General features: G+C 38.5%; 2 protein-coding genes across 5 annotated transcripts in view; one reads left to right on the top strand and one right to left on the bottom strand.

The window, feature by feature from the left end:
• Positions 1-496: 496 nt before the first annotated feature.
• Positions 497-10,907, bottom strand: LOC133607607 (pyruvate dehydrogenase E1 component subunit alpha, mitochondrial-like). Its single transcript, XM_061962400.2, has 11 exons — positions 10,761-10,907; positions 8,857-8,925; positions 8,607-8,780; positions 8,412-8,538; positions 6,120-6,211; positions 5,891-5,983; positions 5,649-5,804; positions 5,499-5,570; positions 5,339-5,406; positions 1,534-1,642; positions 497-1,437 (listed from the first exon to the last, which is right to left on the bottom strand). Exons 1-11 carry the CDS (start codon positions 10,806-10,808, stop codon positions 1,273-1,275), a joined length of 1,173 nt encoding a protein of 390 aa, XP_061818384.1. The 5' UTR covers positions 10,809-10,907; the 3' UTR covers positions 497-1,272.
• Positions 10,908-11,107: 200 nt separating this feature from the next.
• Positions 11,108-24,845, top strand: part of map7d2a (MAP7 domain containing 2a) — a 35,903-nt gene continuing 22,165 nt past the window's right edge. For 3 of the 4 annotated variants that reach the window (XM_061962404.2, XM_061962403.2, XM_061962401.2), the window contains exons 1-6: positions 11,108-11,365; positions 19,103-19,195; positions 19,280-19,375; positions 19,453-19,530; positions 23,093-23,256; positions 23,438-23,534. In XM_061962404.2, coding sequence (XP_061818388.1) covers positions 11,329-11,365; positions 19,103-19,195; positions 19,280-19,375; positions 19,453-19,530; positions 23,093-23,256; positions 23,438-23,534 — 565 coding nt within the window. In that variant the 5' untranslated portion in view covers positions 11,108-11,328. Of the gene's footprint in view, positions 11,366-11,455; positions 11,846-19,102; positions 19,196-19,279; positions 19,376-19,452; positions 19,531-23,092; positions 23,257-23,437; positions 23,535-24,845 lie in introns of those variants that run through there. The other variant, XM_061962402.2, reaches the window with a different exon arrangement.

Raw genomic sequence — 24,845 nt, 5'->3', positions numbered from 1 at the left:
CTGCCACCTACTGATATGGAAAAGTATTACACAGTTACTCTGATGAGCTCTAGACAGCACCAACACTCAACAATGGCACATTATAATTACTGGTTTGCAAAAAAACCCAATCACAATCTCCCACGGCACACTGGTTGAAAAACACTGGTCTACAGTTTAAAGCACCGTCAAGCTGCGGGAAAGGAGAGGAAAGCCGCGTCGTTACTAGTGATAAGAAGCTGATTCTGAAAAGAGTGCGTTGTAGCGCATAGTTAGTCAATAACATGTACACACAACACTATATTTAATCACTTATTTTTTTACATTTTAGGGTCAGCTGAGCTTCCCTTGCAGTCTTAGAGCAATCGCCTCTGATCCACACACAGTAAAGGAAAAGGAAAGCAAATAGAACTTATCAACCACCTTTTAATTTAATTACCCTGATTAACGTTTCTACTTCAGCATCTACTATTGACTCTAAATGAGATTTAATGAGTCGACCAAAGAATGCAGGAACTCTTGTTAGGACTTTTTAATACATGATGCGCACATACAGTAGGACCAAAATTGCCATGGAGTGTTTCTACAAATAATCATCATTCTTGCCATGTACAAGATACCAGTGGGAAATTATCAGTTTGTTGCAAAATATTTTTCTTGTCAAGATACTTCTCACATTGTGGAGGGGAAAAAAAATACACGTATTTTTTGACTCATAATATTCCTAATTCACTTGAACGGTAACTTGCTGTACAAATATAAGGGCAACTAAGGACATTTAAATGTTTGATTTGGAATGCAATACTGCCAGTCTACGGCACCTTTGGAAGACCACACCTTTCAGGCATAGTTCAGTTTCATAATCTGGCACTATTAACATTCCCCTTTGAATTTTTGGCAGCCAGCAAAATAATATTTAAAAATGTAACAGCTGTTGCTTTATGTGGCATAGAGTACAAATTTCACTGTATTCAAAGTGCTTAATTTAAAGAGAAGCCAACATATTTTCAAATATAGTACTAAATGTTACATCTAATCTAAGACTACATTTTAAAACATCCAACCTTAAAAAATCTTACATGTTTTTTTAAGGAAATTGGCACATTAATAGAATAGTCCTTTTTAAGGGGGAGCTTTATTGCAGGGGTATATTTTACATAATACAGTTGAAATAAAACAACTTCCACTTGCTGTGGGTCTGATGTGTGACTTAGCTTAATGGCTAAACGATGACGGCGTTAACGTTGGGCAAGCGGGCCGCTATATTGGAGTGGAGGAGGTGCTGACAATAATTTAACTGTGAGATTTGAGCTTGGTCCATGGGTTGGTGCCGCGCACCTCCAGCGGGGGATTATTGTGAAAGATATGGTTGCACAGTTCTTCTAGGGGTGGTTCAGGATCGGTGGTGGCAAACAGGGCAGCATCTTCTATCTCCTTCCTCACCTCAACATCGATCTCCTAGGGACACAAACAGACAGTTGACTTGTGAATAATAGCGCACGTGGACAAAATGCCGAGAACCATGCGGTATTGCAAAGTTGAACTGGTTGCTACCTTGAGCTCCTCCACACTGGCCATGTTGTTGCTGAGCATGCGGTCTTTCAGCAAGGAGATAGGGTCGCTCTTGCTGCGCACTTCCTGGATCTCCTCACGTGTGCGGTAGCTGTGAGGGCAAAGGTTGGTGCAGGGATGTTGTCAGGATGCTCAAAACAGAGCTTTACAAAATGTGAAACACTTGCTCAAGCAGCTTGTGAAGGTCTTTTTTTTAATTTTTTTTTTTTTACCTCCGCCAAAGTTGTGTATTCACTGAGCTTTATCCGTCAGTTAACAACATAGCTCAAAAATTAATCGGCGGATTTGTGTTAAACCTTCTAGAAATGTAAGAAAAGGGATAGGGAACAAGTGATTTAGATTTTGCAGGGGATCTTGATCATTTCTACTTCACTACCTTATGAGGCTGAACTTCTCTGTGTTTCTATGCTAGCCGTCCAGCCTCCACTCATAGACACAAAAAGTTGATGACTGACAAGAGGGTAGGCCTGGGAAAATAACACATTTTGCTGGACGACACACGCACAAATTATTGCCGATAAACGATATTATTGTCATTATTTTGAGATCAAATTAAGCACTACTGTAATCATAATATATTAGGGATGTAAGGGTATTGTACATATCGCGGTATTGCGGTTTCAAGATCAATAATAGTGACGTGTGACGGTATCAAACAAAAACTTGGTGAGTGTAGTTGTTTTCTGGCACTTTTGCTTTGGCGGGTCTGAAAATAAACTACATTTCCCAGAATCCTCTGCCCAGCGCGGTACATTAATGTGGGGGCGCGGAGCGACGTAAAAGTGAGAAAAAGAGGAAGTAGCAGATAAGAGAAATGTTTTTTTGTTTTTTGTTTTTTTTTTAAATCTGTCCGTTTTGAGTTATGTTGCTAACAAACCGACAAACAAACCTTGGCGAAAACATAACCTCTTTGGCGGAAGTAATAAAGGTCCATCATTTTTTAATTAACCTACATAAACAGACAAAATAAAATGGGCTCTCTGTTTGTTAGCAAAAATTGTCAAAAGTGCAGTTTTTCCCCAGTTGGGAAAACTGGGTTGTGTTTTTTTTTTGTTGCCATGAGTTTCCCAAAAAATTGTCTTACTGACCCGTTTGTCTGTGTTGATGGGCTCATTTTGGCCATTCGGTTTGAAGCTGAAATAATCCCACGCCAGGACATTTGCCTGTGCAATCACCCCACCCACCCCATCAATTTGTGTTACCCTGTGGTGCTTCTCACCAGTGACTAGCAAGGCTTTGTTGGTGCATCCTGAATGTGTAAGCTAGCAGCCCTCACCACCACCCACAGAGACAAACACAGTGGATGACTGACAAGAGGGTTTACTCTGTTCATTTTATTCTGCTATTGAACAAATGTGCTCAGGTGCTAAGATCAATGTACAGAGTGAACCTTCCTTCACCATGTTTGAAAGACTAAGAAAACAAACACAAAGACGTAGCAACTTATTGATGCCAACAAATTATCAAGTTAATATTCATTTATTGATTATCAGCCCAGTTCAACAAAAGAGCTTACTTTGTTTGTTCAATTCCGCTCTAGAACAAGTGCAATTTTGGGCGGATTTTGACTAAACTCTCAGGAAATGTCAGAAAAGGGATAAAAAAACAAGTGCTTACATTTTGCGGGTGATCCTGATCACCATTTAAAGGGGAACTGCCCTTTTTTTTGGAATTTTGCCTATCGTTTCCAATCATTAAAAGAGACAAGAACACGCATGTCTTTTTTGGGGGGATTTTAAAGATGATAAAAAACACTTGAAAGATGCGTCTAATGGGAGTCACCGTTGTAGCCTTCAAAGCCTCTAAATCAACTTTAAAATATTCGATCAATGTTCCGTATACACACTCCAAGTCTATATAAGTATTGTAGGAACAGACACGTTCATAACAATATGTAATATGTTCAATATTTACCGTATTTTTGTCATTTTAATCAATGCTGGAACTAATTTCTTCAACGCATTAATTTCTGTTTCTATAGCAGCACACGTCTGACTTCTGGCAAGAAATGTGTGTTCCTACTTTGGGAAACAAATGCATGTGTTTGTGTTTCAATTAATGGCAGACTTGGTAATAGACAACAAAGACGACTATTTTTGAACAAATGAGGATTCACAACCATATAATTTTGAAGCTGAATATAGTGAGGAGGAACTACTGCTTATTGAAGCAAGCACAACGTTGGGGCAGACGGAAGCCGAGAGAGTGAGGTGAAAGTGACTTTGACGTTATAAATGTGGAACTTGGAGCCAAGCTATTTTGGCATAAATGGAGTGCTTCCACAAAATCAATAAGAAAAAAAACCTCCCCGGACAGCTGAATCAGACTAACAGTCCATCGAGTAAGGCCCAATCCCAATACACCCCCTCACTCACTACCACTAGCCCTCACTCACTACCACTAGCCCTCACCCACTACCACTACACTTTTGCAATGAACAAAAAACAAAACAAAAAGAGTACAGCTTTGCTACGTCACTGCATAGTTTATGTTCGGGCACGTAAGAGACTACATAGTTACGTTTGCACATACGTCCCACCTAGAGTTGTACCGACACCAATACTTTGGTACCAAAATGTATATAGATATGTATTTCAATACTTTGATACTTTTCAAAATAAAAGACAACACAAAAAACTTCATTATTGGCTTCATTTTAACAGGACATAAATGATAAAACTTATGATTAAACATATCTTTCTTATTGCACTCAAATAACAATATTAGAAATAAAATTAAAATGGGCATTAAAACACATGGGCTTTTCCTATTGCACTCAAATTACAGTTTACAATTATTTTACATATTGGATAAAGCCTGAAATAATCAAGAATTATGTTAGAATAGAATAGAAAGCTGTCTCGACGTATTAAATGCTTCATGATTTATGGTTGTCAATTGTGACCTGTGCTTTAAGACAAATACAATATTTATTAAACACTGAAAACAATTTTGATGCTATAAATATGGAACTTGGAGCCTGGCTAGCTTTGTACAAAACATGAAATGTGGGCTAATATTAAACAGATACTGGAATATAATTGTTCATGTTTTTCAATCAGTACAGATTGTGTTCTATCGCATTGTTCTGCATTACAAACTCCTACGCGTTTTGTGTTGTCTTAGAAGCAAACTTATCTCTCGCCGTAGTTAGCTTTTACGGCTAATACCAAGGCATTCCGATGTGTTACTACGCTAGAAAAGGAGTTACAATGTCATTACAGCTCGGTTATTATACAGGTTACGGAACGCAAAATAAGCATTGTTGACAGTTTTAAAAGAATTTTTAAAGTGATTTAGAGGTATAATGGATTGCTTTCATTAGCTGCATTGCCAGCCACAGAGAACAAGTTGATTTTTACATGATGAAATGCAAAAAAACCCCAAAACCTTTAATCTTCTTGTCTCTCATCAGGATTGTGAACAATAGGCATATTCCCATAAAAGTGCACTTTCCCTTTGAATTCAGAACTTTTATTAAAGGATTGTTTTACTATCGGTAGATAAGGCTAACTTCAGCTACATGTAGATGATGACATTCCTCCATCCTTTTTAAATACTGACATTGAGAGACGAGACAGAAAATCAGTCATGACTGAACAGGAAACAGGAAGTAAACAATAAGCTAAAGAAAATGAATGTATTGGAGATTTGGAGAGACAAGTCGTGTTACATCTACTGTTTCTGACGGGAGGTTTACTGTGCCAAAAACTACCACTGTAGTATATACTTTTTTGATATGACTGATGCAAGAGCATGGGCAAAGAAACAACAACATGATTTGTACCTAACACCAGGATCGCTCATACTGTGACCGTGGTAGCGGTAAGTCTGAAGTTCCATTAGAACAGGACCCTGGGCAAAGAGCAGGCAACTAAATAAGACAGCTGTTAAAATAAACAACAGAACATTTTCTGATTCATATAATTAAATATGCTTTTACATACCTTGCCGGCTCGACACAAATCAGCTGCAAAGCGTGTTGCTTCCCGAACACAGAGGATATCCATCCCATCCACCTGAACTCCAACACATGATTTTGTTAAGAACACACTGCCACCTGCTGGCCAAAATGTTTAAGTGAGAAAGCCATGTACCCTAAGACCAGAAATGAACTCTCCTCTCTTGAAGTAGTCTGTACTAGCGGCTGCTCGCTCCACAGACGTGCCCATGCCATACCTGTTGTTCTCACAAATAAAGATGAGAGGCAGCTTCCAGAGTGCGGCCATGTTGTACGTCTCAAAGATTTGACCCTATGGAATACAAAACGGTGTCGCTAAGGTGTAAAAACCGATATGGTGTGTATGTGAAAACTATAAGGACTACAATAGTTACTAACCTGGTTAGCAGCACCATCACCATACAAACAAACACACAACTCATTGTTGCCCAGATAGTTGCAGGCAAGAGCAACACCAGCACCCAATGGAACCTGTGGAGAAGTTACATATGAACATGACAAGAACATACATTAAAAAAGTCAGTAGATTTTGATAAAGTTTCATAAGCACAACAAGACATTCACTGCTTACAAACTGATGAGATAGTAAACATTTAAGACATATTACCTGAGCTCCAACAATGCCGTTTCCACCATAGAAATGTTTACAGTACATGTGCATGGAACCTCCTTTTCCCTTTGCAATGCCACCTCTTCTCCCTGCACGTAAAAAAAGAAATGATGAAAGTCTAAGTTAAAATTTTTAAATTGTAGTCAGTACTGGTAGTTAAATGTAACGCATGCCCAGTCCCCTTTGAACAGAAGTCCTCAAAGGCCTACTGTTTGAGAGTTAAGTCGGCAGGGCAGGTCAATGAGCTAAAAGCCTCAGCTGTCAACTCACTGTCCAGCACAGCTTTTTAGGTAGGGATGGGCGTCGAAACCTGGTTCCATAATGGCACCGGTGCTGATTTACATGGCAGTAACTTGACCGAAAAAAGAAGCAGCTATTAGTGCCTTAATTCGGTGCTAAGTGAATGCAGACTCAGCCACCTGCAACAAGTGCTTGGTGGTGATATTGTAAAAGTAACATTCTTATAAGTAATGCAGCATCCCAACGCTCTTTTTCAACTTCATAGCCAACCTTAACACGCCAACAGTAGCTCTCATAACACCGTTAAGAACACAGCGTGAGCTTAGCCAGTAGCCATGATGACAATAACACACCAGTTTTTCATTATGCACCAATGTGGCAAGCATGGTTGCATTCAGGAACACCTGGAATTTTGAGCATTAAACATTACGATTCAAGTACCGTATTTTTCGGACTATAAGTCGACGTTTTTTTCATAGTTTGGCCGTGGGTGCGACGTATACTCCGGAGCGACTTATGTGTGAAATTATTAACACATCACCGTAAAATATCAAATAATATTATTATATCACATGTCAGCAATCGTCACTCACATGCCAACCAATAAGAATTCAGCGGGGGAGGGTCATGGCAGAAGTGCATTGTGGGTCATGGAATGCTAACTGCTATATGCTATAGGCTACTGCTGGAGCTATTAAAATGGATCACATCAACATTGGCGGTAACTTGTAAAAACTGAGAAGAGCTGAACTAAAATAGCACCAAAAAGGAAATCATATAATGCAGATTACAAGCCTGGACGTAGTGAAATATGCACCAGAAAACGGCGATCGAGCAGCAGAAAGAAAGGGAGCGGCACAAACCAGGAGTGACAACTAGGAAGAATATTAAATCGGATTTAGCGATCAGGAGTGACAGATTGTTTGGTTAACGTATAGCATGTTCTATATGTTATAGTTATTTGAGTGACTCTTACCATAATGTTACGTTAACATACCAGGCACGTTCTCAGTTGGTTATATATGCCTCATATAACGTACACTTATTCAGCCTGTTGTTCACTATTCTTTATTTATTTTAAATTGCCTTTCAAATGTCTATTCTTGGTGTTGGCTTTTATCAAATAAATTTCCCCCAAAAATGAGACTTATACTCCAGTGCGACGTATATATGTTTTTTTCCGTCTTTATTGGGCATTTTTGGCCGGTGCAATGTATACTCCGGAGCGACTTATAGTCCAAAAAATATGGTAAATCGTTTTTTACATGTTCTTTACGTTTTGTATTGCTGTAATAATTATGACAATTTTATTTCTTATTTTTGATTTATACAATTGAAGTATTTAAAAATACTTGTATGTTCAACTAAAATATCACACAATTCTATAAAAATAAAAATGCATTGCTTTTTTTTTTTTGCATAGTATTTTACAAAAAATTGCACCTTTTCAATTTTTTTAGTACCGGTTTGGGCACCGCTTTTAAGGTACCCTGTCCGATGCCAGTATCAGTTAAAATGTTCACGATACCCATCCCCACTCCTGAGGCAGTTGGAGGAGAGGTTCACAAAACATAATATCACACAGCCACACTAGCTCGTATCCATTACAGTCACCCCACCCCAACCTCACTTACAGCCAGGTCACAGCACCAGTGTAACAGTAGTCATCCCAAGCAGTGCTAACCAGTGAGCTAAAAGCCACAGGCTGTCAAATCATTGTGCAGCACAGCTCCTCAGGCATTAGGAAGTAAAGTTTACACAACATACTATTGCACACCACTAGCTGGTATCCGTAACATACTATATGATTTTATATTTTTATTTTTGTACATGTTCAAAAAAACTAAAAAAAAGTTCTGAAGTACTTTTAAATCATGTATTAAACTTTTAGTGAACATTTGAAACCATTGAAAGCAATATAACAACACAGAGTGGCCTAAAATGAGTATCAACAATTAGTATATACAAGAGGGTAATGGGCAGGAATGTTTTGGGTTTTTGTGTGTGCACTCAATTACATTTTACACAACTTAGAGAATGTAGCCTCACCAGTGAGCTCAGCCATGATCTCCTTCACGGTCCCTCCCCTGGTGTAAGTGTAGCCGTGGGCACGGTATGCGGTGATCAGGTGGTCTGACAAATTAATTGATGCTTCAATACCAACAGCACAAGCTTCCTGTGAGGAGGGGAAAAAAAGTTTGTGATGCTGATAACTACAGGTGTGAATAAAAAAAAAATGTCTACCTGGCCGTCGTACAAGTGACAGAAACCTCTAATGATCTTCTGCTTGTACAGCTGATCTGCCTTAAGCTCCATTCGCCTCATGGTCTGCATGGTGCGATAGTATTGAAGACCCTCATCGCGAGTCATCACCACCTGAGTGGCTGGAGCTTCATCCAGCTTGTGAATGTCGCATTTCTAAGAGGAAAAAGGGCGTTCATTCTAGACCTGTACTGGCACGGAAATTGACCCGCACAGCTTTGTATAAACCAACCTTTATCTCAAAGGTAGCCTGGGTTGTGAAGTCAGCATATGTTCTTGCTGACATGACCACGGCAGCACCCTAGAAAGAGACATGCAATGTCTAACGTTTTTTTTTGCAATGTCATAAGACACTTTGTAAAACACATTTTAATGTTAATGTTATGCCCATAAGTATTAATATTTCCCCAATCCGCATGTAAACAGTCAACTATACAGCGTTTCTCATAAATTTATGTTTTTACTGCCATAGGCGCCGATCCCGTGGGTGCTTCGGGGCCCGAGCACCCACGTGGGATTGATGGCAACTTTCAATCTTTAAAATAATTTTTGAAAAATCAATCTTGTCGTTAATTTTGTGGCGAGTTTGGTCCGTTTTACAAAATAATAAAGCCACAAATCATATGGGATATTAAATTCGCTGAACGTCTATTTTTTTTTAATACACACACACCGAGCACCCACTGGCAGAAATGTAGATCGGCGCCTATGTTTACTGCTGTCCGCCATATTAGATTTGGCACAACCTGTTGAGAATGCATGTTTATGTAAAGACTTATTTCGAAACATTTTAATTTTAGGATGCCACTTCCAGTTTTGCTTGTGTTTCATACAAACCTATAATCGCCGCTTGCTACAACGCTGAAGTCATTGGCAATGTGAGTTATTTTGCCTCTATTGGCCATCCATCCATCCATTTTCTACCGCTTATCCTGTTTGGGGGTGCGGGGGTGCTGGAGCCTATCTCAGCTGCATTCGGGCGGAAGGCGGGGTACAACCTGGACAAGTCGCCCCCTCATCGCAGGGCCAACACAGATAGACAAGATTCACACTCACATTCACACACTAGGGCCAATTTAGTGTTGCCAATCAACCTATTCCCAGGTGCGTGTCTTTGGAGGTGGGAGGAAGCCGGAGTACCCGGAGGGAACCCACGCAGTCACGGGGAGAACATGTAAACTCCCCACAGAAAGATGCCAATTATGTAAATGTATCAATGAGGTCAGCACTACAAGGTAGCGCAGTCCTGTTGTTGTAAAGTAAATTGTCATTTTCAAACAGATTTTCAACATGAATTACCGTAATTGAAAATACAGTACAAGACACAATTTCACCTGTATTCTCAATTACATTAAGCAGCTGTAATATTTCTGAATCTTCAACTTACTCTTCCATCCATCCATCCATTTTCTACCGCTTATTCCCTTTGGGGTCGCGGGGGGTGCTGGAGCCTATCTCAGCTACAATCGGGCGGAAGGCGGGGTACACCCTGGACAAGTCGCCACCTCATCGCAGGGTCAACACAGATAGACAGACAACATTCACACACTAGGGCCAATTTAGTGTTGCCAATCCATAATAACTTACAATGTTTTTTTAACACACATATGTTTATTGGCAACACTAAATTGGCCCTAGTGTGTGAATGGGAGTGTGAATGTTGTCTGTCTATCTGTGTTGGCCTTGTGATGAGATGGCGACTTGTCCAGGGTGTACTCCACCTTCCGCCCGATTGTAGCTGAGATAGGCTCCAGCGCCCTCCGCGACCCCGAAGGGAATAAGCGGTAGGAAATGGATGGGTGGATGGACGTATGTTTACATTCTGTAATATGCACCAGTGGCATGTTGATATGAAGTTACCTACTAAGCCAGTTCATGATCATAACGTGAAGTACTAAGAGGTCGATCTCTAAGGGTCTGAGGTCGTAAAAAAGACTAGAAAATGTCATTAAATGTGTTAGATAGATAGTAGCTTTTACTGCTTGCAGCCAGTTGTGTTAGCAAATAAGCTACTGTTCGGCCTTACAAGGTCAGGAGAACGTTAGCATTTTTGTTGTATGCATGGATATACACAGCTTTAGGCAGAGGTTGTTGAGGCATATGAAAATAAAGTCACCATAATATCAAAATACTTACATTCTTCTGAGCACACGCCCTCAGCACATTAGATAAAACTGACATCATATTTCCTGAGCTAAATTGCTACCGCCCTACACGGCTACGTCCTTCTGACATGTACTTCCGGTTCTACTTCCGCTTCTTCTTCTATTGCGATTCCAAAATGAACTACGCTCTGCTGCTATCTGCTTTTAGCGGTTAAAGTTGGTACGGCAATAGAATAAAACAACACGCCAGTACTATATATTTTTATAATGCATTTTTTTAATCGATTAAGAATCATTAAAAATAAGAATCTAGATTCATTCGATTTAAAAAAAAAATTTTTACACCCTTAATATATGTATGAAAGTTCCAAAGAGACTCCCCCCATTTCCAGGCTATAGTGCGTCACACGGTCAGTGCATGCTTACTGGGTACTGCATGTCAGCATCTCTCTCCTACATCCTCACTCAACTCTCGACCTTCATTTGGAACCTTTTGCTGCATGCTGAGGTAGAAATTGTATCCCTCGCCGATGAAAAAGGCCACCGAAGCTGCATAGCGGAGTCACTGCAGCTAGTTTTGTCCCCTTTCTCTCGCAGCCATGGATAAAACAGTAGCATCATCCGACACGATGGCAGGTAAATAGTCATATTCTTCATTTTCAGCTTTTTTTTTTTAATCGGTGTAGTGTTCTGCACGAGGACTTATTGCAGATGACGTCATTGTTTTCATACAGCTGCGTGCTCGATTCAAACAACACTTGATGATGATGATGATGATGATGCAGCAGCATGGCCATGCTTTACTTCCGTGTAAACATAACTGAAATGCACGACACGGACGTCCTCGTTTCCTCCTCAGTGGTTTAATTGTTCTTGAATATGGATTTGTGCCAGCTGGTTATTTAAAAGCAAAACGCACGCGTACGTCGTTATTGCGGTGACGTCATTCAGAGCTTTAAAGGGTGCTATAAGCGCATTGATATGTGCGGCCCCTGGGGACTGTATTATGGTGTTTTTTACGACCACTCTAATGATGGTGATGATGATGATGATGATGATGATAGTTGAAGTCATTGCAAGGCCCTCCACACCCTGAAAGAAAAGAAACATCAGCAGGTCAGTAATCACATTTGCTGTAGCCATGTCAGTGATGTCCAACTCCATGTTATGTCACAATTCTTTTAAACAGCTTCAACAACTTTTACCACACCGAACTAACTGTCTTTCATTTGACAGTTTGGGTCCATTTGCTTTCCAGAAAAAAACATAGTTGTCTCATTATCATAAAGCACAATGCAAACTGTAATATTAAATGTTTGGGCAAATTTATGACAGTTTAACCCAGATTGCACATTCTCAGAAATGTGCACATACATTTTTAAGGGTATGGTGCTCAAACCAGAAAAAAGGTCACTCATCATAAAATAATAATTAGTAGGGGTGTGGGGAAAAAATCGATTCAAATTCGAATCGCGATTCCCACGTTGTGCAATTCAGAATCGATTCTCATTTTTAAAAAATCGATTTTTAAAATTTTTTTAATATATATTTTTTTTGAATATTTTTTTTAAAATGAATCAATCCAACAAAACAATACACAGCAATACCATAACAATGCAATCCAATTCCAAAACCAAACCCGACCCAGCAACACTCAGAACTGCAATAAACAGAGCAATTGAGAGGAGACACAAACACGACACAGAACAAACCAAGACTGGTGAAACAAAAATGAATAATATCACCAACAGTATCAATATTAGTTACAATTTCAAAAGAACAGTGATTAAAAAGCCCTAATTGACATTATCATTAGACATTTATAAAAAAAAAAAAAAAAAGAACAATAGTGTCACAGTGGCTTACACTTGCATCGCATCTCATAAGCTTGACAACACACTGTGTCCAATATTTTCACAAAGATAAAATAAGTAATATTTTTGGTTCATTTGATAGTTAAAACACATTTACATTATTGCAATCAGTTGATAAAACATTGTCCTTAACAATTATAAACGCTTTTTACAAAAATCTACTACTCTGCTTGCATGTAAGCAGACTGGGGTAGATCCTGCTGAAATCCTATGTATTGAATGAATAGAGATTAGTTTTGAATCGGGAAAAAATCGTTTTTGAATCGAGAATCGTGTTGAATTGAAAAAAAACAAATTGATTTTGAATCGAATCGTGACCCCAAGAATCGATATTGAATCGAATCGTGGGACACCCAAAGATTCACAGCCCTAATAATTAGTATCATGATAAAAATGTGACAGCACCAATACAAACTCAAATGATCAAATTGAATGAAAAAAAATGTGTACTGTCCACACATTTTTTTAAACTGTTTTCTGACGGTTAAAGCATATAAGCAGCATCACACTAATAATATATCACCTGTGTGAAATTACGCCCCACCTTTTGTCCAAATCGCCCCAAACTTGTCCCAATTGTTTGTGCGTTGTCTTTTGCTGCAACATTTTTTAGTTTGCGCCTTTACGGTTTTAAGTTATTCTAAAATATAGTTTCTGGCTAATAACGTCATCCAACCCCCACTTTGTCCAAATCAACCCAAACGTGTTGCATTTGTTTGTGCTGTAAAAATATTTTGTCTAACTATTATAGTTTTTAATTGGCAACACTAAATCGGCCCTAGTGTGTGAATGTGAGTGTGAATGTTGTCTGTCTATCTGTGTTGGCCCTGCGATGAGGTGGCGACTTGTCCAGTGTGTACCCCGCCTTCCGCCCGATTGTAGCTGAGATAGGCTCCAGCGCCCCCCGCGACCCCGAAGGGAATAAGCGGTAGAAAATGGATGAAAATGGATGGAAGTTATTAAAGCTTCAGTATTCATAACCAGCCCTCCCACCTTGTCAAAACCTTTCCAAACGAGTCCCAGGCGTTTGTGCTCCGTTTGTGCTGCAAAAATTTTGGGAAAATCTTGGGATGTTCAGGACCAGTTTGGGGCGATTTCGACAAGGGTTGGGTCCAACTTCACACAGATGAATTACACCATGTTAATAACTTAAAAATTATAATAGACCAACAATTTTTGCAACAACAAACGAATGGGACAAGTTTGGGGGGGGGTTTTACATAAACGGGGGAGGGGAGGGTTCGTTAATATAAAACAACAAAATTGTATTAACTTAAAAACTATAAAAGTCATACTAAAAAAAATTGCAGGGGGGCCAACTTCATACAGGTTAATAACCTCACAATATACCTCACCTGACCGTCATTGCTTAAGTTAAGACCCACCTTACATCTCAACAATTACGTTTTTAAATGAAACTAAACTAGTGAATTTATCTAATTTCTAGAACAGTGAACTTTTGTTAAAATAATTGCCTGCTCAGCTACATTTCTCCTAGGATCGATAGCTCAATGGTTGTGATGTTTCTCTTGTCAAGGATGTTTGTTCAAACTCTGGACAGAGGGTATTCAAATGTTTTTAGTTTTTTTTTTTTTTAAACTGATTTAAAATGAATTTATAATGAAAATAAAAAACTACAGGTGTCCCAATCTGATATTGATATAAAAACAAGTATCGGATGATATCAGCTTGCATGTAAAATCTCCGATATAAGCTCTGATACAAGCATTCCTGCTTTGTGTTTCCTTGTGCAGAGATGGACAGCCAATCAACATCTAAATGTATTTTAGTGAAGTCATTTACAAAAGGTAATACACATGGTAGGCTATATAGACAACTAGGAGCTAGTAGACACACAACAGCTAAGCACACAATAGCACCCAATCTAGACATACATATACAGTATGTGTCCTTAATGGAATAATAATGCAGTCCAAAACACCACATTTGTCAATAAAATCAAATATCAAATAATTATAGTTGCATATTACTTACACACACAAAGTTTTCAAGGCAGAAGCGAATTAGAAAGTATTCAGTAACAAATGTGTGAGCATCATTCAACTTACTGCGTCATTAGCCTAATTTAATTATTATGTAATAGGTGTTGCCAAAACACAAATTCAAAATCAAAAATAAGGTTTAGGTATTATCAGACTAATATCGGCCAATAGCTAAGGCTCTAATATCGGCATTGTATCAGTAGTAGAAAAGTTGTATTGGGACATCCCTATAAAAATGTATAATTTTTCCACGAAATTTCACATATATTGAATATTACAAACGTCAGTAAACAGCTGGACTAGGCTGTGAGTTATTTTTCTATTTTGTTCAGGAAACATCGGACCAGTAACGACATAATGTTTTCAGCGACCTGTCTGCCTGATGCAGCGCGTCGGAGGAGGTGTACTGTAGGGTGCAGTCGTTTGTGCTGGCGCTCACACTACATTATGGGCTTGTGAGCGCTGTGAAACAGTTTGGGGAGGAATTCGTACAATACCTCAAATGTATGCTCTGTCAGATGTCAAAACATTTTGAGGGGAATTGATGACTTTCATTCTTAAATAAATGGAAAAAATTCCAGCAGAAAAGGGCACTTTTCTGTCGAAGAGCAGAAGGGCAGTTGCTTGAGCACTACATGTGTGCACATACATGCCTGTTGATTCTAAATCATGTTACATTTACACTATAACCTAATCTTTATTGTTTATTTTCCATATTTATCCAAATACTTGATAATCAATACGATATTTCTCTGTGTGTTGTGGTATTTCCTGTGTACTACATAAGCTTGCTGCTACAACCACTGACATGAAAATATGGTATTACCAGACTTGGAGGATGTTCATTCAATTGTTCAATTATGTAAAAAAAAAACAGATAACAGACATGACACAAATCCAGTTACTTCAAATGGCAACTTTCTGGCTTTGAGAAACACTAAAATAAATCGAAAAAATACACTGTTGTAGGCAGTAACAGTTTCATTTTTAGATCAAGCAGAGTTAAAATGATGGAATCACTCAATTGTGAGGAAAAAATTATGGAAATATTGAATGAACAACCCTGTAAATTTTCAGTCTGCAGCTGGAGAGGACCCTTCGTATCACGCATGCGCCAGTCTCACTGAGCGGGATAAAACCCGGAAGCAGATACCATTCAATAAAAACAGCAACAATTGTAATGAAGAGTAGACTGTTTATTTGCTTCACTAATTAAAAAGAACTGAACATTTTGAAGTGCATCGATGGTAGAAAAAAAGAAACAGATTTATTTAAGAAGGTAGCTAAGGAATTGTAGAATGCCGGATTACTTTGGAGTCCCGAACAAAATACGAATGAGATGAAAGATAATGAAGCGGGTATATAAAAGGCGAATAATAAAGCGTACACAAACCTCTTCACGCTGCATTTTTTTTCCTGTGGATTTAAAATTACCAATCCACAGAGCCTTTTGAATGAACTTTGAGACATTCAAAGGTTTTGTTTCCACGATTTTCGTCCAAAAATTCATTCGAAAAAACTATTTTGCCGCATTTCTTTGCATCCGACCCAATACATTCTTGGTAGTAGCGTCATATCCGTAGCGCAATCCAAGATAATTTCCTGATGCTGTCTGCTATTTAACATAAACAAACCCATTAAAGACGTAATATTTGTAATCTGTGCCAATATTATAGCGGAAATCAGTTAAAACAAGTTGTAAGGATCCGCAATCCTAGTGTGACGTTGTTGGTCAACCAGAAAAGTAATACATTTATCAGCGCTAAATTGAAATAAGCGCCCCCCAGTGTACGGGTAGCACATGGCGTATGACCAATAGTCGCATTTGAGAGTGTGCATGGACACTTGGACTTCACACGTAGGTGTGAAAATAAAATACAAAAAACGAACTAGTTGAGAAATCAGACTAATTTAGTGCATGGAAACGTAGTGATTAACATATATATACAAACAGAAAAAACAAGGGTACAGTGGGCTGAGGGAAAGCAATCGTGGACTATGGATGACTGGATGAAAATAATATTCAGTAATGAATTGTGAATGTGCATTGGGCAAGTTGATGATGCTGGAACTTTTGTTTGGTGCCGTTCCAATAAGATTTATGAAGACGACAGCCTGAAGAAAACATGCACATTTCCACAGTCATTGATAATATGGGGCTACATGTCAGGTAATGACACCGGGGATGGCTGTCATTACATCTTCAATAAATGCACAACTTTACGTTGACATTTCGGACAATTTTCTTATTCCATCAGTCGAAAGGATGTTTGGGGGTGATAACATCATTTAATAAGAAGATAATGCATCTTTCCATAGAGCAAAAACTTTCCTTGAAGAAAGATACACAAGGTCAATGTCATGGCCTGCAAATAGTCCGGATCTCCATCCAATTGAAAATCTGTGGTTGAAATTGAAGAAAATGGTCCATGACAAGACTCCAACCTGACAAGCTGTTCCGACATCAGCAATCAGAGAAAATTGGAGCAAGATCGACGAAGAGTAGTTTGTCACTCGTTAAGTACATAGACTCAGAGACTGCAAGCTGTTATAAAAGCCAGAGGTGGTGCAACAAAGTCCAAGTGATGTGTTTGAATGTTTTAATTTTTTTCATGATACCATAATTTTTTTTCTCAGAACTGAATGGTTCCATTTTTTTTTACTCTGCTTGATCTAAAAATGAAACTGGCACTGACTACGACAATTTATTTTCATGATTTAATTTAGTGTTTCTTAAAGCCAGAAAGTGGCCATTTGAGATCACTAGGGATGTCCGATAATGGCTTTTTGCCGATATCCGATATTCCGATATTGTCCAAATCTTTAATTACCGATACCGATATCAACCGATACCGATATCAACCGATATATACAGTCGTGGAATTAAGACATTATTATGTCTAATTTGGACAACCAGGTATGGTGAAGATAAGGTACTTTTAAAGAAAATTAATAAATTAAGATAAATAAATTAAAAACATTCTCTTGAATAAAAAAGAAAGTAAAACAATATAAAAACAGTTACATTGAAACTAGTAATTAATGAAAGTTAGTAAAATTAACAGTTAAAGGTTAGTACTATTAGTGGACCAGCAACACGCACAATCATATGTGCTTACGGATTGTATCCCTTGCAGACTGTATTGATATATATTGATATATAATGTAGGAACCAGAATATTAATAACAGAAAGAAACAACCCTTTTGTGTAAATAAGTGTGAATGAGTGTAAATGGGGAAGGAAGGTTTTTTTGGGTTGGTGCACTAATTGTAAGTGTATTTTGTGTTTTTTATGTTGATTTAATTAAAAAAAATAAAAATAATTACCCCGATACTGATAATAAAAAAAACGATACTGATTATTTCCGATATTACATTTTAACGCATTTATCGGCCGTTAATATCGGCAGGCCGATATTATTGGACATCTCTAGAAATCACCATAGTTTTGTCTCATGTCAGTTATCTACTTTTCAAGCAAAACTAAACAGCTGAATAAACAGCAACTGTGCACCATTGCTAACAATAACCACAACAATAAACATTGTTAAAAAAGTGCCAGTCAAAGCGCAGCATTATTGCATTTGTAAAGACAACATGTTTGGATTGCTGTTGGATCACATTATTAGTATATCCTACCTTATTCTGACACGAGTATCTAACATCATTTATAAGCCAGAAAAGACAAGAATCATCATACATCATCTTTAATTATTCTGCCTGTCATTATTCTATCTATGTCATGCCTGGCATGGATAGATCATCAATCAATGTTTATTTATATAGCCCTAAATCACAAGGGTCTCAAAGGGCTGCACAAGCCACAACGACATCCTCGGTACAAAGCCCACATAAGGGCAAGGAAAAACTCACCCCAGTGGGATGTCGATGTGAATGACTATGAGAAACCTTGGAGAGGACCGCATATGTGGGTAACTCCCCTTCTCTAGGGGAGACCGAATGCAATGGATGTCGATTGGGTCTGACATAATATTGTGAGAGTCCAGTCCATAGTGGATCCAACATAATAATAAGAGTCCAGTCCATAGTGGGGCCAGCAGGACACCATCCCGAGCGGAGACGGGTCAGCAGCGCAGAGATGTACCCAGCCGATGCACAGGCGAGCGGTCCACCCCGGGTCCCGACTCTGGACAGCCAGCACTTCATCCATGGCCACCGGACCTGTGCCCCCCCCCCCCCCCTCCACAAGGAAGAGGGGAGCAGAGGAGAAAAGAAAAGAAACGGCAGATCAACTGGTCTAAAAGGGGGGTCTATTTAAAGGCTAGAGTATAGATGAAAATTATTTGTAGAAAATGTATTATTTTCAGAACAATTAAGTGAAATTTGATCATTTCTTATGGCACAGTGGTTGGGAATCACTGCATTGGCGTGTGCAGGTGTCCGTAATTAAGTTTCCCATTGATGTAATTGCGACCAACATGACTACTGACTGAGACAGCATCATGACGAGCTTCACGTTTTTTCTGCCCTGCAGTTGCTAAGATGGCGCCGCCAACTGCTCCTCTAGTTCCCGACAAGAGAAATGTAACAAACGGCCGCAGCTCGCCAGCCAGGACTGGAAAACCAAGTGAGTAATCCTAATACACCCTGCTTGTTTTGAGAAACAAACCCCCAAATTGTTCAATCTTTCTTTCTGCCTTGCTGATGACAGCTCCGGCTAACGTGGAGAAGAAGCCGCTCCTAAATGGATTTGCATCGCCTTCACACTTGGTGGCTAATGTCAGTACCAACCATGTGGGCAAACCAAGTAAGTGTCACTCTGTTGTTTAAGCCACATTTTTCTTTCTGTTTGAATTGTTTTCCTCTTGTTTGTCCATCCTTCAGTGGTCGAAGGTTTCTTGAAGACAGACGACAGGATGCGTTTAGCCAAAGAGAGACGAGAGGAGAGGGAGAGAAGCCTTGGTAAGTAATTGAGCTTCTTTTAGTGCGCAAAAGTTTGTTTTTTTTTGTCTGAAAGGATTTAGATTGTTCATCCTGGCATGCTTAATTGCATGGCTTTGCCAGTGGAATGTTCCAGGGGAGTTCACTGGCTTGCTGATGTGATGAGCTGTGTCAGAGCAGAGTCTGACCTCCTCACATACAGTAGAGCGCAAATGTGGGTCTCCTACTCACTCACAGATAGCCGAGAAGTTGCCTCACAATGACAGTCATTTGTCGCTGACCTAAAATGACTAAAGAAGGAATGAAATGAGGATATAACGCTGTTAAACACGTCACAGCTAAACATAGTTGCTTAAAAAGTGCAGTGTATATTTAAAATACAGTTTTATGTATCATTGCATGGTTTTGTTTTGACTTCTGTCGAGCAAAAGTGTGATCAAAGTACAAATTCAACAACTACGGATAAAGTTGTAGACTAAGGGCCTGATTTCCTAAAGAAAGGTTTGCGTGCACTAAAACATGAGCAAACTTAATAGCACACGCAAGGCTGATCTACTAAACGTGTGCAAAGTGGATTGTGTCTGTTAAGTGAGCAGATTAAGCCATGCAATCCATTTTGCGTCTGTCTTCATTAATATGCAAAATATATGCTGATTATCAAAACGCCCACAATACTGGGAGGAGAAAATGCAAATATATTATACAGCACACGCAATGTGATCTATCAACAGTCATTTAGTTGATCAATATCATGTACCCAGAAATCATTTTTTACATTTTATCTCTTTAAAACACGCTGTAAATAAATGCATATCTTCTGAAAGTATGTCCTTAAATAGCCATGAACTGGAAGATGCACTTTTTAATCAAGATACAATTAAGAAATTAATTAAACTATTTTATGGAATAATAAATGAACACCACACTAGAAATGCAAATGATGCGTGTGTTCGGAAATGGATGATGGACTTAAACAGTTTAGATGAAAGAGACATATCATGGAATGATATTTGGAAAAATGCCAATAAGCCCTTTAGAAGCATTAAAGATAAGCTGACTCAATTTAAGATATTGAATAGAATGTATTTGACATCTTCTCAGCTGTTTAAAATTGGTGTAGTAGATAGCAAGTTATGTATGAAGTGTCGGGCAGCTGAGGGAACTCTTGTTTATTCATTGTGGGAATGTCAGAGAATAAAAGAGTTATGGTTGAAAACAACAAAAGAAGCAATCACATTCCTGAATATAAACATCCCAATGACACTGCAAACGTGTATTCTTGGGGATCTACATCAATTTAGCAACGTGTCATCAAAGAGTAAAAATACTTTTCTTTCAATATGCATAATAACAAAAAGGGTAATATTTAAAAAATGGATAGCTGTTGATAGTCCAACTCATACTGACTGGTACACACAAGCTATGGAGATGATATCAGTAGAACAAACTGCATTTAGTTTAGATAATAATGAGTCATATATTGGAATATGGGATCCATTATTTAAATTTGTTTCAACTAATAAATGAACCAAAATATGACTTATTATATCTTTGTGGAAAATGTTGGACGCGGTGTGTTGTCGGGCTTATGGGATGTGATGCAAGTGTAAGCCACTGTGACACTATTGTTCATTTCTATTTTTATTTTTTTTTATTAATGTTTTTAATGATGATATCAATGAGGGTTTTTTTAATCACTGCTATCTTGAAATTGTTATTAACATTGATGCTGTTGTCGTTAATGTTCATTTTTGTTTCACTACATTTGGATTTGTGTGTCCTCAATTGCTCTGTTTATTGCTGTTCTTAATGTTGCTGGGACGGCTTTGGTTTTGGAATTGGATTACATTGTTGTGTATTGTTTTGTTGATTGATTAATAAATTCATTAAAAAACAAAAAAACAAACAAACAAACAAAAAACAGTCATCACCGTTTTGGAAGCACTATTTTGCATTTTGTTTACCACGTCTGAAAAGGACGCGCAAACTGAAGAGGAGTGTTTGTGCTGCTCAATAAATAGAGAAGCCTTTATCCTATGTGTACATTTCAACGTATTTGGACGGTCAGAAATAAAACACATTAGACACAATGTCTATAGCTGCAACCTTGCAACAGGCGCTGCCATTGACTTCTCCCAAAGCCAGTCTGAACGTTGTTTCCCATCACTTACACAAACGAGTGACCTGGAGACAGTTCTTCTGCAAAATGTAATATATTGTTGATCAGTAAAGCAAACTGTTGAGCAGCTAAGCAACACAATATATTTTTGTTACTGCAATCAATTATCTTGTCTTTTTTGTCTTGAAAAATGTTTGTCCAAAAACTGGTTTTGATGTAGAAGGGTCATCTAGGTCATCTAGGTCATCTAGGTCATCTAGGTCATCTAGGTCATCTAGTAAGGGTCATCAACAACCCTTACTATAGTAAGGAAATTTCTCGTCCAATATTCTGGTCAATATGTTCAGTATATGAATCACTGCCTCATTCCCTATTGGTGTAATGGTACATTTTTCTGCCTTCAGTGGAAGGGGGCGTGAGTTCGATTTCTGGCTGGGGTTGTGTCTGATTTAAGAACTAAACCAAAAAGCGTCATGAAAATTTCTCGTGGCGAGTCCAAATAGGAAAAAAGACGAAAAACAACATACAGAAAGTATCAATGAATCAAGAGTTGTCGCACAGCTGTTGAGCAGCTCGAAACAAAATATTCACATTTTGTAACTAATTAAAATCAATTGGATTTTCTTTATTTTTCTGTCTTTGATTTTGTGTCGACCCCAAAAGGGACAAGCGGTAAAAAAATGGAATGGATGGATGGATGGATTTTGTCTAAAAAAGAAGGATTTTGAAGAAGACGGGTTATTTTATATTTAGAGTCGTCTTATATTTGGGTCAATCCGATATCAATGAGTCAGAGTCATGGAAACAACTTTCAACAACTGAGAACAAGCGGTAGAAAATGGAAAGATGGATTAGATATTTTTCCAAACAAAAGCGTCTGGAAGAAGAGAAATCGTCTTATATTTAGGTCAACACGGTTTTTGACAATGACGCAGGTGTATTGTGTGTATGTTTAAATCAGGGGCCCCCAAACTTTTTGACTCAGGGGCCGCATATATGTATATATATATATATATATATATATATATGTATATATATATATATATATATATACATACATACATACATATATATATTCCGAGCGCGATGATGTCACGTTATCAATAGGAAAATGCATTTTTAGACAATATGATTTGCCTGAGCGGCTAGGAGACACAGAGAGTAACAAGCGGTACAAAATGGATTAGAAAGGAAAGTTTAAAAAAAAAAAAAAATGATTCAAATTATTTATTTATTTATTTTATTTTATTTTTATTTTTTTAACTTGGGACTTTCCGCGGGCCGGATTTTGGACGCTGGCGGGCCGCATCTGGCTGTAGTTTGGGGACCCCTGGTTTAAATGAATCTCATTAATGGTTTTTTGTGGTTCATGTTCAGGAATCTACAAGAGAAGCTGAGAAGCAAAACGCTGCTTGTGTGGTTTCAGGAAGCCGTCAGTAACCAGTAGCTTCTTGTTTCTTTCAGTGGCCCGAGAGCAACTGATCAGGGAGAAGGAGCGGCGATCTCAGCTGCAGTATGAGCGCACGGTGGAGGAGCGCTGGAAGCGTCTGGAGGAGCAGAAGCACAAAGAAGAGCTCCGCAGGGCCGCGGTGGAAGAGAAGCGAAGGCAGCAACTGGAGGACGAGAGGGTCAGCTGAGTCCAGATCCGTCTACTAATCACGCTCTGCTCTCACTATATGTCGTTAACGTCACCTGTATGATTTGTATTTAAGTGTCTCTCTTTATGTCCAAAATGAACCAAAATAAGCTGATTGTATGATGAAGAAAAGGTAGGATGACAAAAAAAACGCTTTGCTATGATGCGTTCAGGAGCGGCTGGAGGCCTTGATGAGACGCTCTCTAGAGCGCAGCATACACCTGGAGCACAGACACAAACGCTGGAGCAGAGGCTACCCTGCAGGAGCAGGTAAGATCTGAAGCTAGGACAGGTTATAGAGGAAGCATATGCATTACAGTGTGTATGCAGTCTTTAGCCACAACATTAGGTACACAATCTCATGTGAGCATGAGAGCTCCACGGACACAGACTGACTCCCCCTCCCTTTCCGTTGCCTTCCTCACGCTCATGGGCACAACTACCGTATTTTTCGGAGTATAAGTCGCACCGAAGTATAAGTCGCACCTGCCGAAAATGCATAATAAAGAAGGAAAAAAACATATATAAGTTGCACTGGAGCCCGGCCAAACTATGAAAAAAACTGCGACTTATAGTCCGAAAAATACGATACCTACCTTAGAAGGGTTATGCAAACACATCACAGGTGCCCTCCTAAACCCTCTTCTTTTTTTTCGATCACTGGTGCACAGAGTTGACGTGTGTGTGTGTGTGTGTGTGTGTGTGTGTGTGTGTGTGTGTGTGTGTGTGTGTGTGTGTGTGTGTGTGTGTGTGTGTGTGTGTGTGTGTGTGTGTGTGTGTGTGTGTGTGTGTGTGTGTGTGTGTGTGTGTAAGTGTAATAGAGAAGGGCGAGAGGAGAAGTGTCTCAGTGACTATGTCTTTTACACATGCACCACATTTATCAGCTCTAAATAAACGGCACCCCTATGCTCCGTATACTAGCCCGGCAGGCACAAGACATTGTTACAGCGTTGATTATTCATACACGTCCTCTGAAACTGACTTTGAAACAACGTTTCTAAATAGTTGTATTTGTAAAGTGAGACAACGTTGATGTCTAACTGTGGATCCATGTTGTTGGTTAGAAAACAACCACATTTCAACGGTCAATTCAACGTCACTTCCTGACATTGAATAAACGTCATCAAAAAGCATGTTGTTTCAACGTTGTATTTGTGTTGTAGAATATTGGTTAGGAAATGACCAAAATTCAATTGTCAAATAAACGTCAGAAACCAACATTGATTAAATGTTGGTTAAAAGAATGTTGTTCCAACATTAAATTTGAGTTTCTCAACGACGACCTAATTCAACAAGTTCTCAATGTCATTTTAATGTCTTGTGCCTGCTGTGAGGGATACTCAAAATTTTTTATTTACGATTTGATTTGAGATTTGTATTTATTCCCGTTCTAAATTGATTCATAATGTTTAAAAATCAATCAAAAAAATAATAATAAAAAAATAAAATATAATATATATATATATAGATATATATATATATATATATATATATATATATATATATATATATATATATATATATATATATATATATATATATGTGTATATATATATATATATATGTATGTGTATATATATA

This window comes from Nerophis lumbriciformis, linkage group LG09 (genome assembly GCF_033978685.3).
Source record: "Nerophis lumbriciformis linkage group LG09, RoL_Nlum_v2.1, whole genome shotgun sequence".
NCBI classification, from domain to species: Eukaryota; Metazoa; Chordata; class Actinopteri; order Syngnathiformes; family Syngnathidae; genus Nerophis; species Nerophis lumbriciformis.
This window is presented reverse-complemented; position numbering and strand designations above follow the sequence as displayed.

Excerpts from the sequence above, each read along its gene's own strand:
- LOC133607607 (XM_061962400.2), bottom strand. The coding sequence starts at position 10,808 with ATGATGTCAGTTTTATCTAATGTGCTGAGGGCGTGTGCTCAGAAGAAT. Across the intron at positions 6,212-8,411 it reads GATCATGGCTGAGCTCACTG|GGAGAAGAGGTGGCATTGCA; the intron begins GTGAGGCTACAT and ends TTTTACGTGCAG. Across the intron at positions 1,643-5,338 it reads ATGAGCGATCCTGGTGTTAG|CTACCGCACACGTGAGGAGA; the intron begins GTACAAATCATG and ends TTGCCCTCACAG.